Genomic DNA, 20,315 nt, shown 5'->3' with positions numbered 1-20,315 from the left:
GCTCAGCAGTTCTCTTTGTAAGTAGTTACCTAACAAGAATGAGAAAACTTATGTTCACACAGAAACTTGAATGCAAATATTATCATAGCAGCTTTATTTATAGAATCCCCAAACTAGAAGCAATCCAAATATCCATAAGCAGATGCGTATATAAATAAATTTCGGTATATCCATCCAGTGTAATACTACTCAACAGTAAAAAGAACCAAACCACATGGGTGGGTATCAAAGCATTCTAAATAAAAGAAGCTAGACACCAAAGACTGCATATTGGATGATTTCATTTACATGGAATTCTAGAAAAGACAAAATAATAGTGACCAAACACAGGTTAGTGTTCTGCCAGGTGCCAGGAATATGAGTGAGGCATTATTTGCAAACAGGCGTGAAGAAACTCTGTGGGGTGGTGGAAATCTCATACCTTGATTGTGGTTTATATTTGTCAAAATTTGTATATTTGTCAAAATTCATTGAATTTTACACTCAAAATAGGTGTTTTTATTTTATAATTGTACTTCAAAAAAGTTTGGATTTTTTAAAAAAAGAAGCATTTTGCAGGTGAGGGTGTCAATTCCATTAAGAAAACCAACAACAACATATAAACAACAGCAAAAAAAACCCCAAAAACCTTGAGGTCTCTGGTGGCACAGCAGATAAAGCAATGACCTGGAACGCTGATGTTGCTGGTTCGAAACCCTGGGCTTGCCTGGTCAAGGCATATACGACAAACAAGCAATGAACAACTAAAGTGAAGCAACTTATGAGTTGATACTTCTTGCTACCTCGCCTTCCTTTCTCTGTAGAATCGATAAATAAAATCTTGAAAACAATAACCCTCAACCTCTTGGATATTATAGTACAGAGAGGTTGAACTGTTTTCTGAAATGTAAAAGGATTGAGGACGCAAAGGCAGCTTAAGCAGCCCTGATACAAAATAAGATCTCACTGGAGTCCTTTGTCCCTAGATCCTGCCTTTCTCCTTTCCCTAAAAATAAGAAGGGCTTGCTGAATTGCTGTTACAACGCTGAGTCTATGCAGTTCCTTTCTCCCAAAGGAGCAAATAATCCAATCCAGGACCTAGAAACACTTACCTTCCTTAGAACCCAGGAAACGTGTGAAAAACAAATATATCAAAGTTTTATTGCAGGTCTTACTTGTTAACCTAGCACATTATATGGATCTCTTTCAGACGGAAACAAGATAAAAATTAGAATGAAGAAGCTGGGTAAGTCTCCGGCTCTTTTTATGGTAGTGTTTAAATCAATCAGCATATATATATTTTTTCTGGTAATCGGGTTCTCCGTGTAAGACAGGTGGTGAGGATAGGTCATTACTGGGCAAGGGAAAATACAGATACCAAATCAAAACAAAACAGACTAAAACAGGAAGAAACACACGCAAACAAACCAAAACCTTAGTTGTCTTCATTACTTTGTTTAAAATGTTATGAATTCTCCCCATCATCTAGCATAGAAACTGTCAAGTCATGCAAGTCTCAAAACACTGCTCCAAAAATTTTTTTTAATGGCATAAAAAAAGATTTGACTGTGTTAGTCAATATTCATTCCAAAACTCCTGGATCTCGTTATCCTAGTCTCTTAGTTTAACTTATCTTTAGTTTAGAAATCTTAAGACTAGCGAAGGTCATCTGTTTTTGCCTGGTCTGTTTTATATATAAAAATAATTAATTCTTTTTATTGTAAAAGCTCTCTCAAACCTTAAAGTTCTTTGAAGAAATGGTTTCAGACTGGGAATTCTACATAGAAATGATTTTATTTTGGAAAGTATTGCAATTTGCCATTTAAATTTTATGAGATTTTCAGATAATAAAGATATGTGGTTTGTTCCTGTGATCAGGAAAAAAAAAGCTACTTCATCCTGACATTGCTACCATATATTAAATTTAATACTTACTGCAGTGTCAACGAAGAAGAAAAGATATAGACAAATACGGTATTTTTTTCCAATGCAGGTAGTCTTTTTCATCTAATTTGGAGCTATAAAAAACAGAATAATAGGACAGACTATCTCAGTATATCAAGGCTGAGACTGATTTTTTTTTTTACTGAAAATTGTTGATTTGTTCTTGCTAAAAAGGAAAAAATGGTTCTTTCAGCTCAAAAATTGGCAGAATCCAGTGAATCTTTTGAAGTATGTTTGTGATTTGGCTGGTTATGTGTTGGTGTTGATTATCCTTGATTTACAAGACACACACATACTTTCAACCTTCCAAGTCATATGTAAGACTTTATAATGCCTCTCTTCCTTTGGCATTTGCCAGCTAAATTAACATTATTTAAAAAGAGAGGGGGAAAAAAAAAGAACAGAATGTTGCTATGATAGAATTTCTAGGAACACCAGGGTGAAAAAAAGTATTGAAAGATTGGTCATTCTTGGTTCCCGCTTTCAGATATTTCTGGTTTTCTATACTAAGCCGTGCTGTCTGTTTATGCAGTATCTCCTTATTTTCCTGAGCCCCATGGAATACAGAGTATTTACAAAGGTTAGAGGGAAGACTGTGGTATAAGGCTATTATGGTGATTTAGTGTATTTTCCTTATCTGCAGTAAAGGATTGGTATGGCTGAGAAAGTGTAAACTATATTGGACCATACCTCCTCCCCCTTTCTCCTTTTTATTCCTTTACTTTCAGGGCTTCCTATTCATTTGAATTTCAAATTATCTGGAAGAGTTAAGCCTTATTCATTCATTAATGATTCATTCATTCCTTCATTCATTAAGAAGCCTCATTACATAGTGTGAATTACTTAAACATCAGGTGGTAAATGGAAATTTTGATATGGTGGAAATTTGTAGGTATTCCCTAGAACACCTGAGTTTGATGAAGGCTGGCTAGACAATAGGAAAAAATGAAGCAAGAAGGTTGAGAGGGCGACAGAACAGATGCTGGGAAGCCATCAAAAATAAACTGGTGGGTTTTGCTATGAGCTTCTAATGGGAATAGTAGAGAAGCTTGTTGATTGGGTTTAGTATTTCTGGCTGATCCAGCATTTCCAGTTTGTCCTGGTATCTGCACAGCTAATCTCTCCAAGGAGGAGGAGATTTATGCTTATGCCTTACCTGCATGGTACTGTGTAGTATTTATGAGATTTTCGTATTCTCTGGTATTTTAGAAATATATTTGGTTTGCTATGCACAATCCCCCCCCCCCCATACTGGAAAAAAGTTAAATTGGTTATAAGAAAATTTGGAGAATCAGCCACGTTCTAACACTATCCAGCATGATGATTCTGCATTTAGTCTCCCTTGATTACTTTATGTTTTCCACCTGACCTACGGTGGCGCAGTGGGTACAGCGTTAACCTGGAATGCTGAGGTCGCTGGTTTGAAACCCTGGGCTTACCCAGTCAAGGCACATATGGAAATCAGCTGCTATGAGTTGATGCTCTCCGCTTCTCCCTCTCCCTCCCTCCCTCCCTCCCTCCCTCCCTCCCTCTCTCTCTCTCTCCCTCCCTCTCTCTCTCTCTCTCTCTCTCTCTCTCTCTCTCCTTTCTCTAAAAATCAATAAGTAAAATCTAAAAAAAAATACAATGGTGAAGAAACAGATAATCTCTTCAAAGTTCTTTTAAATAGTAACCTTAGATACATTGTTATATAAACTTTTAACTACATGCTAACATTTTTGTTAGAGATTTGCTATGGACTGAATTGTGTCCTCACAAGATCTTTAAGTTGAAACCTTAACCCAAACTGTGATTGTATTTGGAGATAGGACCTATAATGGGTCTCTCTGAATGCTTGGCGGAAAAGCTATGTCGGGACAAAGCAGCCATCTACAAGCCAAGAAGAGAGCTCTCACCAGAAACAGAACCCTGCTGGAACCTTGATCTTGAATTTTCCAGTCTGAAAATTGGGAGAAAATAAATTTCTGTTGTTTGTGACATGTCATCTGTTGTATTTTGTTATGGCACCCCAAGCAGACTAATACAGGGTTTCACTACATTGAGTACATATTTATGAACTGAATCTGTAGTTTATATGATTCGTAGATGAGATATATAATTTTGTATTGGAATAAGAAGTGAAATATTTTAACCCGATGGTGGAAGGAAGACTGACATTTCTGTTTTCCTCTAAGCTTCTAGGTTCTGGAAAGTTATGGTATTGAGTTGGACATTATGAGTAATTCTGGTGGACTTTTAAGCTAAATAGTAGAAGAACCTAAACATAATTGAGCAGCAATTATTATTTAAGGTGGAAGGAAAACAACCAAGTGCTAGAGGGCTTCTCTCTTTACCTGTATCTGCCTACATTATTAATTTCCTTGTTGAATTTCTCTGTTATAGAAATTAGTATTATATTGGTGGGGATTGATATGATATTGTTAATGTTTCCACCTACAAACTTCATTCTAAACAACTTAATTCTAATGAAGGTAAATTGCCAGTGTGGGGACCTTGCAAATGTCTAAGGTGTTGTTGTTGTTTTTTTTAAACCTCTGTTTTTGCTATGATATGGCATGGGAAAACAAAATTTTATGATAAAATATTGTTAAGTCAATACACCATTTTCACAGTTGTACAACTCTCCCACAAACATATTTCTAACTTGTTCTGACGTGCATCAATAGGACATTCTCAGAAAGGGGCATAGGAAGTGGCATGTTCCCTGGGACTGGGGAACATCCTGCTCAAATTTACGGTGCATTGCTTGTCCCTACTGTTGCTGATTCCATGCAGCGACATTTCCCAGAGATCTACTGCTGTTGACCTGATGGTATTGGCTACCAGTTGGCAGGGCGGATTCACCTATATTAGGTGGTTACTTCCTGTTACTGTCTACAGAAGGGAAAATGGAGTTTCTCCAAACGTTTCTTAAAACAGTGGTATAAAATATTCAGGACTAAGAAAATTCCTTAAAAAGCAATGTCTGGTTACCGTCAGATAAACGTTTCCATTAATATTTCATTTTATTTTGAGCCTCTTTCTAGTTTGCAGTTTATTTTTCAATGTATGTAGGTGGCCTTAAACCATATGGTAAAAGTATTTCCCACAAACATTCCATCTCTGTCTTGCTATGAACTGCTTTCCTTATATCCTTGTCATTGAGGAGTTTCTCTCAATGGGCTCAAATCCCTTTTTCTACTTTGATCTGTCTCTGATTATGTTGATGTCTTGTGTCCTTCTGGTAACTCATACATGTTTTAATAACACATTTAAGAATGAAATTGCCTATTTCTCCCTTTGTGTGTTGCTATTTTTAGATAATACATATTGAATGTCCCCATATTCATTGCCCTGTACAAAGTAGTTATCACACTGAAGATCAAATATTTTCTTTTTTTTTTTTTAGTGAGAGATATACAGACAGATAGGAAGGGAGAGAGATGAGAAGAATCAGCTCATAGTTGCAGCATCTTAGTTGTTCATTGATTGTATCTCATACATGCCTTGACCAGGGTGCTAGTGGCTGAGCCAGTGACCCCTTGATCAAGCCAATGACCTCGGAGTTTCAAACCTGAGTCCTTAGTGTCCCAGGCTGATACTCCACCCACTGTGCCACCACCTGGTCAGGCAAGATCAAATCTTTTGTGCTCATTTATATTTATGTATTTCAGTCTACTTTAAAATCACTAACTTCCTGTTTTCCCCATTAAATACTGCTTTTAGATTTGGGTTTTTTTCTTCTAATTCTATATATGTATTCTTTATAAAAGACAATGGATGAGCCTTTGCAAATGAATAATTAGAATCTCAGACTTGGAAAGAATAGTTTTATTGTGTCTACTTAAAGTCTGATTTCTTCCATCTTCAGGTATCTGTCCTCAACACAGTGGGGTTGTCAAGTAGGCATCCATCACATCTTTGACACACAGATACTTCCCGCAATAACAAAGTGGAGGTTGGTAAGGAACAGGGAGAGTCCAGACAATTCTACATCTGCTTTCCCTCTTATGAGGGCTCTGTGGAACACATATTCAACAGTGCCTGAAATTCATAGACTGTTACATCTGGAAGAGACCACAGTGCTGTGCACTTTAACACCTTCATGCTCTTACTTATTATGGAGTGCCTTTTTTCCCAGGCTGCCTGGCAAAATGCAGTATATCCTCTAGCGCCCTACTTCCTGAATACATCATTCCTTCATCAGGGATAGTAACTGTATGATCTCCTCCATTATATGTTCAAATGCCCTCCAAGATATTCCATAATATAGAATTTAATCTGTGTTTTTATTTTTCCTAGTTACCCTGCCAATTCCAAATGTTTGCTAGAGTAAAGAGGATTATAGTATGAGTGATGTGTATATATATTTTAGTGGGATAAATACAAAACTGAAGGTAAAGTACTTTTAAGTGACTTTCATTTCCGGTCTTTTTGATAGGAAATGAATTCACTCACACTTGCAGATTTCTCTCTCAAATCACTGAGGAAGAAATAATGTCACTTAGTTGTTATTGAGAAGCCATCATGGTATTTTAAAGACATTTTATATATGTTACAGTGTGATTCACTTTGTTCTGGGTCTGCCAAGAGACATGTCTCGTGTACAGATACTTTGTATGGACATTGCTGTGGCAGAGGACGGCTATCTTACTGTCTATGTAATGGTTGCTAATGTTGACTTCATGAAATGAGAAAGTAAAAAACAAAGTGGTAAGATTCATCTTTAGACTCAACATGTGAATTTTAGGGCACTAAAAGAGAACATAATGCCATCTAATCCTTGTCATTTTGCTCTAATATTAGTCAAGAGCAATTAGAGAAAATTTCCAACTGGAACATTGGAACCTTATCTCAAATTAGAAGATGTTCAGTACACGGGGTGTACAAAATAGAAAACCTAGAATTTACATTTTGCTTTGTACTTTAGTACCTGTACTGTAGGTCATTCAGCACTTGAATACTAGCATCACAACTTCGCCTTTTACTTTAGTCACCTTTTCCAGTGCCTCTGGGTATTTGGCTCCTGGAAGAAGCTAATTCTTAGTGCTGTTCCCTGGTTTGTGTACTGTTTATTTGGGAACATGTCTGCCATTGTGGCTCCTGTCAGAACTCAGCACAATTTCAGTGTTTGAGGTGGGTTACCGAGTGCTTCAACAGGGTATCTTCCACCCAAGCCCTGATGACTGGCTAAAGAGTACTTTAAAGAAAGAATGTGACTATGGTTGACCAATGTCACCCTGTTAAATTTAAATGTCTAAATAATAATAATAATAATAATAATAATAATAATAATAATAATGAAAGAAAGAATGTGTTCTCCACCAGCATATTATTAGAAAGATATGACGTATGGTATGTCCCCCTAAGATTTAAATTTTTAGGAAGCTGAAATATATTATACTAATAATATTGTGAATACTCATATTAACATGAACCATCCCCAATGGTAGGATGTTTGTTTACCTTTTCACAAGATGTCCTAAAATGTGTAATTTATTTCATAAAACTGGCACATAAAGTTGCTTCTAATAAAAATAATTTTTTAGACTTCAGTTGAGGCTGTCAGCAGTTTGCTGCAGAATTCAAACAGTCACTGTATTAAACTTTATTTAAAAGTATATTACTTTCTTGGTGCCATTATATCATAGTTGATATTTTGATTAGTTGATGCTTGAGAGATTGTACTTATTGGCAATAGTTTTATCTAAGACACAAAATAAATTTTGTTTTCAGTGCATCACTTTGTTATCATTTGCTGTTGTCCTTCACTTTTCTCAAACCTACTCATTTTAATAGGTCAAACTTGATGAAATTTTCTTCTATCCCAGTAGCTTAATTTATGGCATTTTAGAAATAGTTGATAGCACTTATTTCCTTTGCTTTGTCTGAGATTACTGTGAATGTGCCTGCCCTCTGTACTGGCCCCAGAGAACAATGACTATGTTTAGACAAGTTTGTATCTTTTATAGCACTTTTCACAGTACTTTGTCCTGATATATACAGTTAATTATTTGTTAAAAGTGGTGATATCCCCCTGATTTTCTAAACTAGACTTATGAATCCATCAGTAGCTTGAGGTTTAAATAAGGAAATCAGATAGTCACAATAGTTAAGGCTCTATAGTCAAGACTGCCCAAGTTGAAGTTCCTACTTTGTTATGTATGGACTAGGGGACTGCTTTATACGTAAAACAGAAATGTTAGTAATAACACCAGCCTCCTAAGAGTGTTGGTGTCGATGCCATAGATAATTTGTTTAAAACATTTATTGTGCTGTCTAACATACAGGATATGTTCAATGCCATGTAGATGTAATTTTTGCTAAAATGAGTCCTATTGGGTTAGAACTGTGGTGGCGAACCTTTTCATAAAAACCACCCACTTTTGCAGTACTGGTCAACCTTCTCCCTCCCGCCCACTAGTGGGCGTTCCAGCTTTCATGGTGGGCAGTAGCTGAGCAACTAAACCACCAAACGGCACTGCGATTGGCCCACCATGAAAGCTGGACCGCCCACTAAAGGGCGGGAGGGACTAGGTTGACCAGCACTGCAAAAGTGGGCAGTTTTTATAAAATGATTCACCATCACGGGGCTAGGAGCAGCCCCTTGAGGTCCTGTAATTTGGTGTTTCTTTCTTAGGCATCTACCCTTACATATAGTAAATAATAAATACTTGCTTAAGTTGAATTGATTGGTTCACCCTATTTTTATCTTCCCTTACAGCCCGCTGTTTGTAACGTGGAAGATTGGTCGAGACAAAAGATTGCGTGGATGCATAGGTACTTTTTCTGCCATGAATTTGCATTCAGGACTCAGGGAGTACACACTTACCAGGTGAAGACCAATTTTTGTTACCTCTGTTTCTACATTAAAAAAAAAAAGAACTTAGAAATTTGAACCTGATTCTTTAATTCTTTTTTCTTTACTGAATTGTCAACATTGCTGACTCCTTTCATGTTTGTTTTCTTCGACCATTTGCCATATCTCTGGTAAAATGTTATTGATAGATATATTATAATATAGAACAGTGTGATTACATGTATTCTGCCATAGATGTGTTGAAGTGTTTTTCTTTTCTTTCAATATCAGATTATTTTGTATAACTGTAAAATCAATGACCAATGTCCATGGGTTACCAGAATTTATTATTTCCACAATAATAGTCATTGCATCTTCTCTATTAGGATTTTTAAAAAATTGTTAATGTTTATTTCGTCTTGCAATTTTTTACAGTTTTATGTATTTATGAAATTGAACCAAGGAACCTAGGAAGAAAGCATTGCCATAGCCTGGCAGTGTAATCACTCAGATTCACAATTTACCCAGAATTAATTGTAGCTTAGTTTGTTTCATCTACTGCAAGGACATAGTAATGAATGCCTCATTACAGTTTTTAAGACTTTCTTATTAATTTCTGAACTCATGAAAAGCCATCTAGCATGCCATCTGATGTTTTTTGGCTCAAGTTTAGATTTCTAGCAAATTATGTTCCAAAATTATTTCCAAAGAAGAAAATTCCTTAAATAATAAGCTGTTAGTGAAGGAATTTACTGTTTTTGTTCATATTTCAGGGTGATTATCAAATACAACTTCTACAGTTGTAATACACACAAATGTCCATCCAACAAGAGATTGGTCCCTGGTCACTATCTGTACGTGGGACAAGTTGCTTAAGCTCCGATATATAAAGCAATAATTACAGTACATATTTTGTTCTATAAACATAATAGGAATGTTAGGGGAAAGAAGTAATAATCAGTCACTACTTTGCTCCAGGATTAAAATTATCGAACATTCATTATTTTACTATAGAAATACATAATGCAGCTTATAATACCAGGGGGTAAAATACTGGTCACTGGGTTTAGTATTTTTTTTATTTGAAGGTGTAGCTCAGAGCTACAGGGTTTTCTTAGCTTAATATGAAACCCAGAAAGAAAAGCAAAGGCTTGGAGGGTCACCTTCATTATTAGATTTTCACGGGTATTAGAAATTCGGTATTTTGACTTGATTAAATAACATGCAGGCAGCAAAGGGGTCAAAACGCATATTCTGGAAATAACTACAACTTGCTAAAGATAGTGTAAATGCTTAGTCTAGACATGTTAGATTTTTCCCGCCGGTGTGAATTAACATGGACTCATTTTGAGAATTTAGCAAATTCTGCCAGTGACTACCTGTTTTAGACAGGTGCATATGAAATTACACTTTTAAAAGCTAAACAAAGCCATTTATTATACATTTCCTAGCATAGGTTTTTATGAGGAATACTGTCTGGTTCCTCAGTATTGCCTGAAAAAAAGGATTCTATGGCCAAATATATTTTGGAAGCACTAGTTAAACAAATTTAAACAGCTCTGCTCACTGCAGGACTTCTCAGAGGCTTTTATGTTTGCAGTGTTGTTCATCTCTAAGCGAGAGAGAAGGAATGCAGCACTTCCCAGACTTAAGGTCTTTTTATTCACTGTAGAACCCTTTTATCCTCCTACCACAGACTCTTATGTCATTAGTGTTTCAAGGAATATATTTTCAAGAAAATTAGTTCTGTTTCAATTTCTTTTTCTTTATAGTTGGGGAGTCTGAGTTGATAATATGGAAACCCTTTGTACTTTCTAAAGAAAAGTGCCAGAAATCCTGGTATCAAATATTATATACTTTAGAAATCTTTAGTAGTAGTAACTACAGTAGGAACTTGGTATTGTTTAAAGAAAATACGATTTTCTGCCTGACCAGGCGGTGGCGCAGTGGATAGAGCGTTGGACTGGGATACAGAGGACCCAAGTTCGAAACCTCGAGGATGGTGGTTTGAGCATGAGCTCATCTGGTTTGAACAAGGCTTGAGCCCAAGGTCTCTGGCTTGAGCAAGGGGTCACTCACTCTGCTGTAGCCCTCCGGTCAAGGCACATATGAGAAAGCAATCAATTAACAGCTAAGGTGCTACAATGAAGAATTGATACTTCTCATCCCTATCCCTACCTGTCCCTCTTTCTGACTCTCTCTGTCTCCATAAAAAAAAGAAACATATATATATATATATTTGTTTGTTTTGTTTTGGTATTTTGGAGTTCTTTTTGCCTACACTGATAAAAAAGGATGAAAATATCTGTTTTCTGGACTTGTGGCTCTATCTCCAAGGGCGATTACCAGTGATTCTGAACTAATTGTTCAAATAGTTGAACTTGGAAATTTACCTACATTTCTCTACATGGTTACCCTCATGTAGTCTATGGCTCTTCCTGTTTACTTTTCAACTTTTCCTCCTGTTTTTATACAGTTTCCTGCAGTTGTGTCTTGTCACATCAGAGAGATGTATATTTCTATGAGTATATACACATACACATACCTGGTTTTCTCATTTTTCTTTTGCTTAATATGATAATAAGAATGAAGTTATTTAGAAGAGATGAACAAAAGGAAACAAGTCTTGGTATACACAGTTGCTCTTTTTTTCTGGATTCATTTTAGAATCAAAATTTGGAGTCATTTTTAAAAGTTATAATATGTCTTTCAGTCTAATAGGGCACTTATCACTACTACATGCTGCTGCTGTTGCTATTAGTATTACTGTTAATAGCTACCATTTATTAAGAACCTTTCCTGAACCGTGGTGATACAGTTGATAGTTTGTTGACTTGGGATGCTGAGGACCCAAGTTCAAAACCCCAGGGTTGCCAGCTTGAGCGCAGGCTCAGCAGTTTGAGCATGGGATCATAGACATGACCCATGGTTGCTGGTTTGATCAAGGGGTCACTGGCTTGGCTGGAGCCCCCGTCAAGGCACATATGAGGAAGCGATCAATGAACAACTAAAGGGACGCAACTACAAGTTGATGCTTCTTGTCTCTCTCCCTCTTCCTCCCCCCTCTCTTTTTCCCTCTCAAAAATAAAAAACAAATAAACAAAAAAACTTTAGTACACATCAGACACTGCAAAGGAGCTCCATATACATGGTCCTCACAACAACTGTTTAGGTATTAATATCCACATTTAAAAACATTTTTAATGAATTTATTTGGGTAACACTGGTTAATAAAATTATATAGGTTTCATGTATACAGTTCTATAATACATCATCTGTGTATTGGCTTGTGTGTTCACCACTCCAAGTAATGTCTCCTTCCATCACCATTTATTCCACCCTTTACCCACTTATACGTCCCTCATCCCCCTTTTCCTCTGGAAAGTGAGACTTACAAAATTTAAATAATTTCCCCGTTCCCATATATAATGAGTGGTGGCACCAGGATTCAAAGCAGGCTGTAAAGTCCAAGCTCTTAACTGCTGCATTTAATAGGAGACAACATAAAGTTTTCTGAGAATTTGTATTTTGCAGCTTCATCAGGAAAATAATAAACTTGAAAGCAGATTACTAAAAGTTGTATAAATCATGGATCAATAATTCTTCAAAAATTCTAGTTAGGGGTTAAGATTGAAATTTTGAGATATTTAAATTGTAGGAAATCTATAAATGTGATTATAAAAATATATAACTCAGAGTTATATAGACTAGTCAGAAGAAAACTGACTTGAATTAATATTGTAGGAAAAGATAATGCTTATTACAGAAATATACTATCCTACAGTATGCAGTTGTGTTCTTTGACTACATGTAAATAATGGACTAGACTCCAAGAACAATACAGTTTTCCTAACATAATTGATGCTTCTTGGAGTCTGTTCTGCCAATTTTAAAAACCCATGAATCACAAAATTTACTAATGGAGTAAAATGAACTTAGAGGGTTAAGGATGAAAAGGAAGGAAAAAGAAAAAAAAAACAATGAGTTTAAAGACTCACCAGGTATGGGTAATCTTTAAAAATGACCACAAATATCTGGTTTTTTACTATCTTCAACTGTGATTAGATGTTACTCAGCTGTCTTCTTTTCTATTGTAAAATACACATAACACAAAATGTACCATTCTAAGCAATCTTAAGTGTAGAGTTCTGTGGCCTTAAGTTCATTGGTTGTGCATCATCACTGCCATGCATCTCAAGCCCTTTTTCCTCTTCCCGAACTGAAATCCCATACCCGCTAATCCCTGTTCCCCTCCCCCAGTCCTGAGAACCTTCACTCTATCTTCTGTCTCTGTGACCATGACTATTCTAGGTACCTCCTATACAGCATTTGTCTTTTTGTGGCTGGCTTTTTTATTTAGCATAATGTCCCCAAGGTTCATCCATGTTGTAGCATGTGTTAGGATTTCCTTCCCTTTTAAGGATGAATAATATTCCATCGAATGCATCTACCACAGTTTGCTCATTCATCTGCAGACACTGTAGAGGCTTCGAACTTTTGGCTATTGCCAATAACGCTGCTATAAACATGGGTGTACGAATACCTGTTTGAGTCCCCTTTTATTTCTTTTAAAAAGCTAACCATTTCATAGAAGACACTGATCTAGTTTGTTTGTGGTCCCTTAATCTCTAAACCCTAAATCTAAGGAGAGAAAAAGACGATACTTTTAAAATAAAATGCCTATCCTGGGTTAAGTATTTATTTATAAACATAGTGTTTTAAAATTAAAATACTTGTCATAGTCAAGGAGTATGTTCTCTTGGTTGAAATTTTGGTTTTAGTGTGAAGTTAAACCTTATAAATAGGCTGAGGTTTTTCTCCCATTGTTAAAATGCATAATTTCTATGTAGATAGCCGGAAAACTTTTAAAGATTTATAACATGGAACTATTATATAGGCTGTTCTTTCCTTGTTTTGAAGACTCTGAGTGAAAGCAGGAAAGACCATAGCAAATAAGAAGCAAGACAGAGAAGTCAGAATTGTTGGTAGAAGTTTATCAATGTTGACAAATTAAAGTCTACAAATAACTATATTGATTAGTAATCAAAGCTTCAAAGTAGAAATATTCTTTGTCCCAGTTGAAGAATAATTTCTAGTATTTACCAAGCTACTTGCATTATGGCTTCTATAGTTAGAAAGCCGAAACTATTCATGTCCTCCCTTTTATTACGTAGATCATATACTTTTATAGAAAAGAGAATTACATATAGATAAGCACAAACATCACAGTCAAAGAATATTTCTTAAAATTTTTGGCTGTTAAATTATCAAGCAAAATATAGGTTTATTTCTTTGTGAAAATTCAAGTTCCTAGTAATTTTCTAAAATGAAAATCACTTATATGTGATAAATAGATGTATTCTTATTTTATAAAAGAGGAATGTGAATCCTAAGTGATTATAATATAACACTTACATAAATGACTAATCAATGTGTTCTTATTTTGTAAAAGAGGACTGTGGTCCATCATCCCACTTAAAAAATTGTTCTTCTAGTTTACTTCATTGCACTTAGACCTCTTCACAATCAGATAATTATGCAGATGTGGGAGTTGTCTGCAGCTTGATTTTGAACTGTGCTACTTTATTGCACTGCTTGATAGTGAGAAATTAGCAATGGAAGTTTGTTCCTTTGTAGGGAACAGTATGACCATATAAAAGGCGATATGATTTGTTTTGGAGTTTTATTGTATTTTATGTGAGTGGGAGGGGTGAGAAAGAGGGGGAGGGAGAGCGAGATTGTAGGCAACAACTGTTCACTTACTATTAGGCTTTTTGGGACATTAGAAATAGCTAACAGATCTACTTTATTGCTTTCAAAGGTCCTGGCTAGGTTGGGTACTTCTGGGTGATTATAGATCTGTTGCAAGCCAAATTTGCTTTTATAATTTGTCCCTTTTCTAAAGCAGTATGAGTTTAAACCATTGTAAGCACCATGATTTGTATTTCCCCCTTGAGGGTGGACTGTTTTGTGATCATTCTTGTTCTTTAGTATTTTAGGTAACTAGACTTGGCTCACTATGAAAAAGCCCCCCCCACCACCACCAGTTTAATATCAGTCCTCACAATACCATTACCCAAATGGATTTTTCTTATGCAAAGAGAAGCTGTATATGAGTCCCTTCTGAGTGTACACTATTGTCATGGAAGCTCATTCTGGAGATGTGAAAGCTGGACTATTTTTGGTAGGTGTCTGTGGCAAGACTCCTGGCTAAAATATGCTTTTTGGAAAAATAAATGGATAAAAAACACTGTGCAAAATTAATTAGCTTAATTTACAGTCTACATGTTGTTGCCTTTTTACAATAGGCAGGATGGTCTGATTTCCAAAACTTATACCCTAACTTGTTATTTTCAGTTTTAAATTACCAAATAAGAAATCGTTTGTCAGACTTTATAAGCATTTCATTTAAGATATGGTTTTGGAACTTAGGTTGTTATATACTCTTTACTCAAAATTATCCGTAGGATAGGACAGTTCAAAATAATTGGGGAACTCTAGAATTTTATTTTAGCCATTAGTTTAATGCACTCCTTTGTTATCTGTGGCTGTGCTAATGCACAGAGATGTGGCCAAAAAATGGCCAGCAGAATGTGAAAAGGGAAACTAAAGAGTGAAAACCATTCCCAGTATGGGTCATGGCTCCTGCATTATAGAGTTATCTGATTCTTATAGCACCTACTGCCACAAGAACTAAGTGTAGTAAGTATATCAGACGCTAAGTCTTTATCACATGTTTTGGATATTAAGTCTCCAGTTTGAATCCCCACGCTGCTTCGATCAAGCGTCACAGGTACAACGCCTTTGGTAGAAAAACAGGAAAGGCCATTTGTTTAAAAAAAAAATGAAGCTGAGACAGAAGGTGAAAATGGGTTTTTGCTCTTGGTTCATAAGGAGAGGGTAAACTATAAGAAATTGACCGATCATATTCTTCCAGCTAACTAAACTTGTCCATTTTGCTTCTAGGAAGCTGCAATTTTCCCCTTAATCATGTCTAATAACAGTTCGTCCAGCAACTCGCATCTATTTTTGCATTAGGAATGAATTTCTAATCTAGTAGGAGAGATGAGAAGTTACAGAAGTAATTATAATACTAGGTAGGAAGTGATTTTGCCAAAGAGGCAGAGGAGGTGATGATGATACCGCATGAACGGGTGCTCTACATCTGTAACAAAAGCAGAAATGTGTATAAAGCAGTTTATGAAATTGCTTCATTTAGTTGATCCCTAGTTCACTCTGAGAAAAAGCAAAATACTTTATACAACTTTTTGGTTTGTTTTTGTCCTATATGGACCAAAAAAAAAAAGTCCAGATTACAAGGATATATATGAGTAGCTATTATCAAAGTGACCACTTACAAGTTATTGAGTATTTTGAGAAATTACTAACACATATTTGAAGGGGGAAGTGAATTTGCTATGAAAAATGAAAACCTCAGACATAGAGTGCATTTAAAAGATTGTGTGCTGTGCGCGTGCGCACGCTCTCTCTCTCTCTCTCTCTCTCTCTCTCTCTCTCTTCACCAAAGAGTAGCTAGATCCAGTTGAATTATATCCCTGATGTTTGGCAAATGCAGAAAATTAAAAGTTAATAATTTAGATGCTGCTTTTCTCTTGTTCCATTAAAATGAATTTCATATTTTGTTTTAGTAAACTACTATCTACTTTGAATCGTTGCTTGAGATACTTTTCATCTTTTTGCAGAGGAAAGACTGAAGCGATGAAGATAAATCAGAATGCAAATATTATATGAAATCATTATTATAGTAGATGTCTAAAATCATACTGTAGGCATTTAATGATATATTTACTTTTGTCTGTGCATCTAACAAAATAAGTATAGTCTATAGATAAGTGTCTAAAGTATTTGAGTCACTAGGAACTGGATGAACAAGAAAACGTGTCTTAGTATTCTGGAAGAATAAGACACTTTCATGAATGGATTATTCCTGTCTAGAGTATCATGCAAATAGTATATCTTACCACTTCTGGAAGACAATGGTGCTAATAACTTGAGTACTTTAAAATAATTTATTGTTGAGGTTTGTGCGCAACAATTTAATATTACATTTTTAGTTATTCTTCTCTGAGCATGAGAAAATACTTTTTAAAAGATTTCCTTAAAAGGCAAAGAAACAAAGTCCTTCTCCATGATCTTCACCCTACCCTCACACTATACCTCAAATGTGAACATTCAAAGTAGTAGCCCTTGGAAAAAATTCCACTTTCTTATTGAAAAAAATTCAGTGTTCTTTAAAGGCCAAACATTCCTCATTGTTCTTAGCCCTTTAGCTTAGCATGATAAATATATTTATCTTAGAAATAACTTCTAGATTTATCTTTTTACATTCTCTCTCACATTTTAAATAAAGAGCTAACATTCACTATAAAAGGCTTGTCCTGAAAAGATACCTTATCTGAGCTTTTTATTAAATTTTTTATTTATTCATTTTAGAAAGTAGAGAGAGGGAGAGAGAAGGGGCAGGAAGTATCAACTCCCATATGTACCTTGACCAGGCAAGCCCAGGGTTTCGAACCGGCAACCTCAGCATTCCAGGCCAACATTTTATCAACTGCGTCACCACAGGCCAGGCTGAGATGCTTCTTAACAAAAGAAATTGAAAAACCCTTACAGTACTATATAACAAATAAAATAGACATGGACAAATAGTAACTTTTTAAAAAGTTCTATTGCACCTGACCAGGTGGTGGTGCAGTGGTTAGAGTGTCGGACTAGAATGCGGAAGACCCAGGTTTGAAACCCCAAGGTCACCAGCTTGAGCATGGGCTCACCCAGCTTGAGCGCTGCGTCACTGGCTTGAGCATGGGATCAATGACGTGACCCCATGGTCACTGGCTTGAGCCCAGAGGTCGCTGGCTTGAAGCCTAAGGTCGCTGGCTTGAGCCCAAGGTCACTGGCTTCAGCAGGAATCACTTGCTCTGCTGTAGCCTCCTAGTTAAGGCACAGATGAGAAAGCAATCAATGAACAACTAAGGTGCCACAAAGAAGAATTGATGCTTCTCATCTCTCTTCCTGTCTGTCTGGCCCTATCTGTCCCTTTCTCTGTCTCTGTCAGAAAAAAAAAAAAAAAAGTTCTATTGCAATAACAATTTTATAGGTGCTAAGAATTTTTAAAGATGAAAATGGTATCTAATAAATACTGTTGAGACTGGAGCTCAAGTTATTAATAAATATCTTATCAGTAGTTTAAAACTTAAAAGTGAAGAAAATATATTAGATTTATAAAATATAGATTTGCAATTAGTCTCATGTTCAGAAATAGTTTACAATTTTACTTCAGCTCCCAAAATTATCCTTTAAATAAACATTGAAACTGTGGTCTTCATCATTCAAACTAAATTAGCATGTTATTACCTAATAACAATGTTAACCCTCATTTATTTAAATTTATGCATTGAAATGCCAACTTTTTGGTCCTGTCTCGTGGTAAAAGAGAAAATATAAAAAGCCATATAATGAATTCTTCAGAAGCTTTAATTAAAGGGATTGCCCAGAACTCAACTTCCTGTTGCTATATCTAGCTACTTTCAGGGCTGTTTTCTGTTTCACAAAACTAATTTGAAAGGTTCCAACTCTTGCTACTTCAGTGAGGATGGGAGGAAAGAGAATCTCTTTTAAATTCCTCAGGCTACTTTAAACCTAAGGCAGTCTTCTAAGACGACCTTCTCTTGCTCCCTGGCTAAGGGGAATTGATTTGCATACCCAGATCTGGAGAAGTCCGCTAAGCATTTGAAATGCCTGTTGCATATGTAAATCAGTAAATACCATCCACTGCTGGTCAGACTGTGCTGCTGATGAGGTCATGGGTCCAGTCCCCACTTGGGCCTGTTTGCTTTGTTTTGCTTGGCATCCTGACTGCACCCTAGACCCTGGGCTGTTGGTTACAAGGGGCCTTAGACATGAGTGTGTGGATGACTGGGCACCATACCCACACCTTCAGCGTTGTCTCAGTATACGAAACATGCTGCATTTGGAGGACCCAAAACTTAGCTAACTCATGAATAGTTAATATTTCCAATGATAATTGCTTTGAATCCAAAAGAAAAAAAAAAAGAGAATATTTAAAAATGTTCCTTCGTTTTCAAGAGCTCTCTGGAGTGGCAGTGGCACTGAGAATACAGACTGGGTTTCAACATGCCTGCAAATGCTGCAAGCAAAGGGAGATTTCAGGCTGGATCCACGGCCTCAGGGGAGAAATTGTTTATTAGTTCCCCTCACCTAAGTTTCCATCCACCTCTAGTTAAGAGCAGTGGCTAAAAATGGGAGGCATCTCAGATAATAGTGGATTTTGGCTGAAGTGACTCTTATGTGCGTCAGTGATGAAAGGATGACTATGTTAAATTCATAAGTTTCTAAGTACATGTTATAAAACATCATCGCTCTTTTTGAAAAGTACATTTTTTAAAGGCCGAATTTGATGGTGCATTGAGATGTCCCCGTGCCTGTTTCAGCTCACTAAAGTGTGTGTGTGTCTATTGTCTAAGCGTGTGTTCCTTCCGCGCGGTTCCATCTTCCTCTCTGTAGCTTTTATCATTGCTCAGAGCAGTGCACTTACTCCATTAGCCAAAAATGGGCACAGACGCACCTATTGGCATGATGAGACTCCTCTCAGTTATTGTTAATCCTTATACTTGGGACAAGAAGCCCGCCCCCTCCATGTCTACCCATCCTGCCTAGAGTAAAAACTAAAGTCATTCCAAAACGTATATATCACCCAGAGTAATGTTAATAATGTTCCACAGTGCCATCATCTGACTCCACCTCCCCCACACACCTCCTAGTTCCATCCTCGGTAAGAAGCACAGGCTATGAGGCCCTACCCTCACACTCCAGCCATGCTCGAGTATTCACTACTTCCCAAATATAGTCTTCTGTGACTTTGAACATTTTTTTTCTATGACAACCATGACTCCATTTCTACCCGGTCAGCTCCTACTCATCCAAGAATCAGCTTGCTCATTACTTCCTCCATGCCATACCATTGATGGTTCCCAGCGTAGCTGGTCAAGTCTCTGTGTTCTCACAGCGCTTTGTTCAGGCCTCTGTTATAAAGTTTAACACACTGGGTTGTAGTGATTAACTTTACGTGTTTGTTGCTCCCTTTTGAAATCGCCTTGAGCTATGGTTTGCCATGCCACATCAGAGAAAATAAACAGAAATTAGTCTCATCACTTTCTGGTCTTTACTTGATCCTGACAACCACTTCTACTCTCTTCTCTTTCTGTCTGCTTCAGTTAGCTTAGGTTTGTCACCTTTTCCTGCTGCCAGTATACTTAAGCCTGTTGAAGTTGCTGATGCTGATTGGTCATGAGAAGAGTACTTTAAGGCCAGTCAGTATGTTAGACTGAGCCAGGGGACAGGGATCCTTATCCAGAATACTTTAGAAAGCAGTTAACATAAGGTTGCGCTCTTGTTATACGGGCTGTAAGTGGTTGAAGAACAGTGCAGTTTGATGCTTGCCATGGGATCATAGAGCTGGAACGAATCGTTGGAAGTCATCCTACCCCTATCAGGTACTGTAGCTTCTTTTAAAGTCACCTGAGAAATGGGCATCTAACTTCTATCTCAGCATCTCCACTGACTTGGGACTGAT

General features: G+C 36.6%; 1 protein-coding gene across 1 annotated transcript in view; it reads left to right on the top strand.

The window, feature by feature from the left end:
- The window catches only part of AMMECR1 (AMMECR nuclear protein 1), a 112,944-nt gene that overhangs the window by 47,062 nt on the left and 45,567 nt on the right, over positions 1-20,315 (top strand). Inside the window, exon 2 of the mRNA XM_066356759.1 lies at positions 8,627-8,737. Coding sequence (XP_066212856.1) covers positions 8,627-8,737 — 111 coding nt within the window. The remainder of the gene's footprint in view (positions 1-8,626; positions 8,738-20,315) is intronic.

This window comes from Saccopteryx leptura, chromosome X, assembly GCF_036850995.1.
Source record: "Saccopteryx leptura isolate mSacLep1 chromosome X, mSacLep1_pri_phased_curated, whole genome shotgun sequence".
NCBI classification, from domain to species: domain Eukaryota; kingdom Metazoa; phylum Chordata; class Mammalia; order Chiroptera; family Emballonuridae; genus Saccopteryx; species Saccopteryx leptura.
The sequence above is the reverse complement of the archived record's forward strand: the minus strand, read 5'-3'. Positions and strand labels throughout refer to the sequence as shown.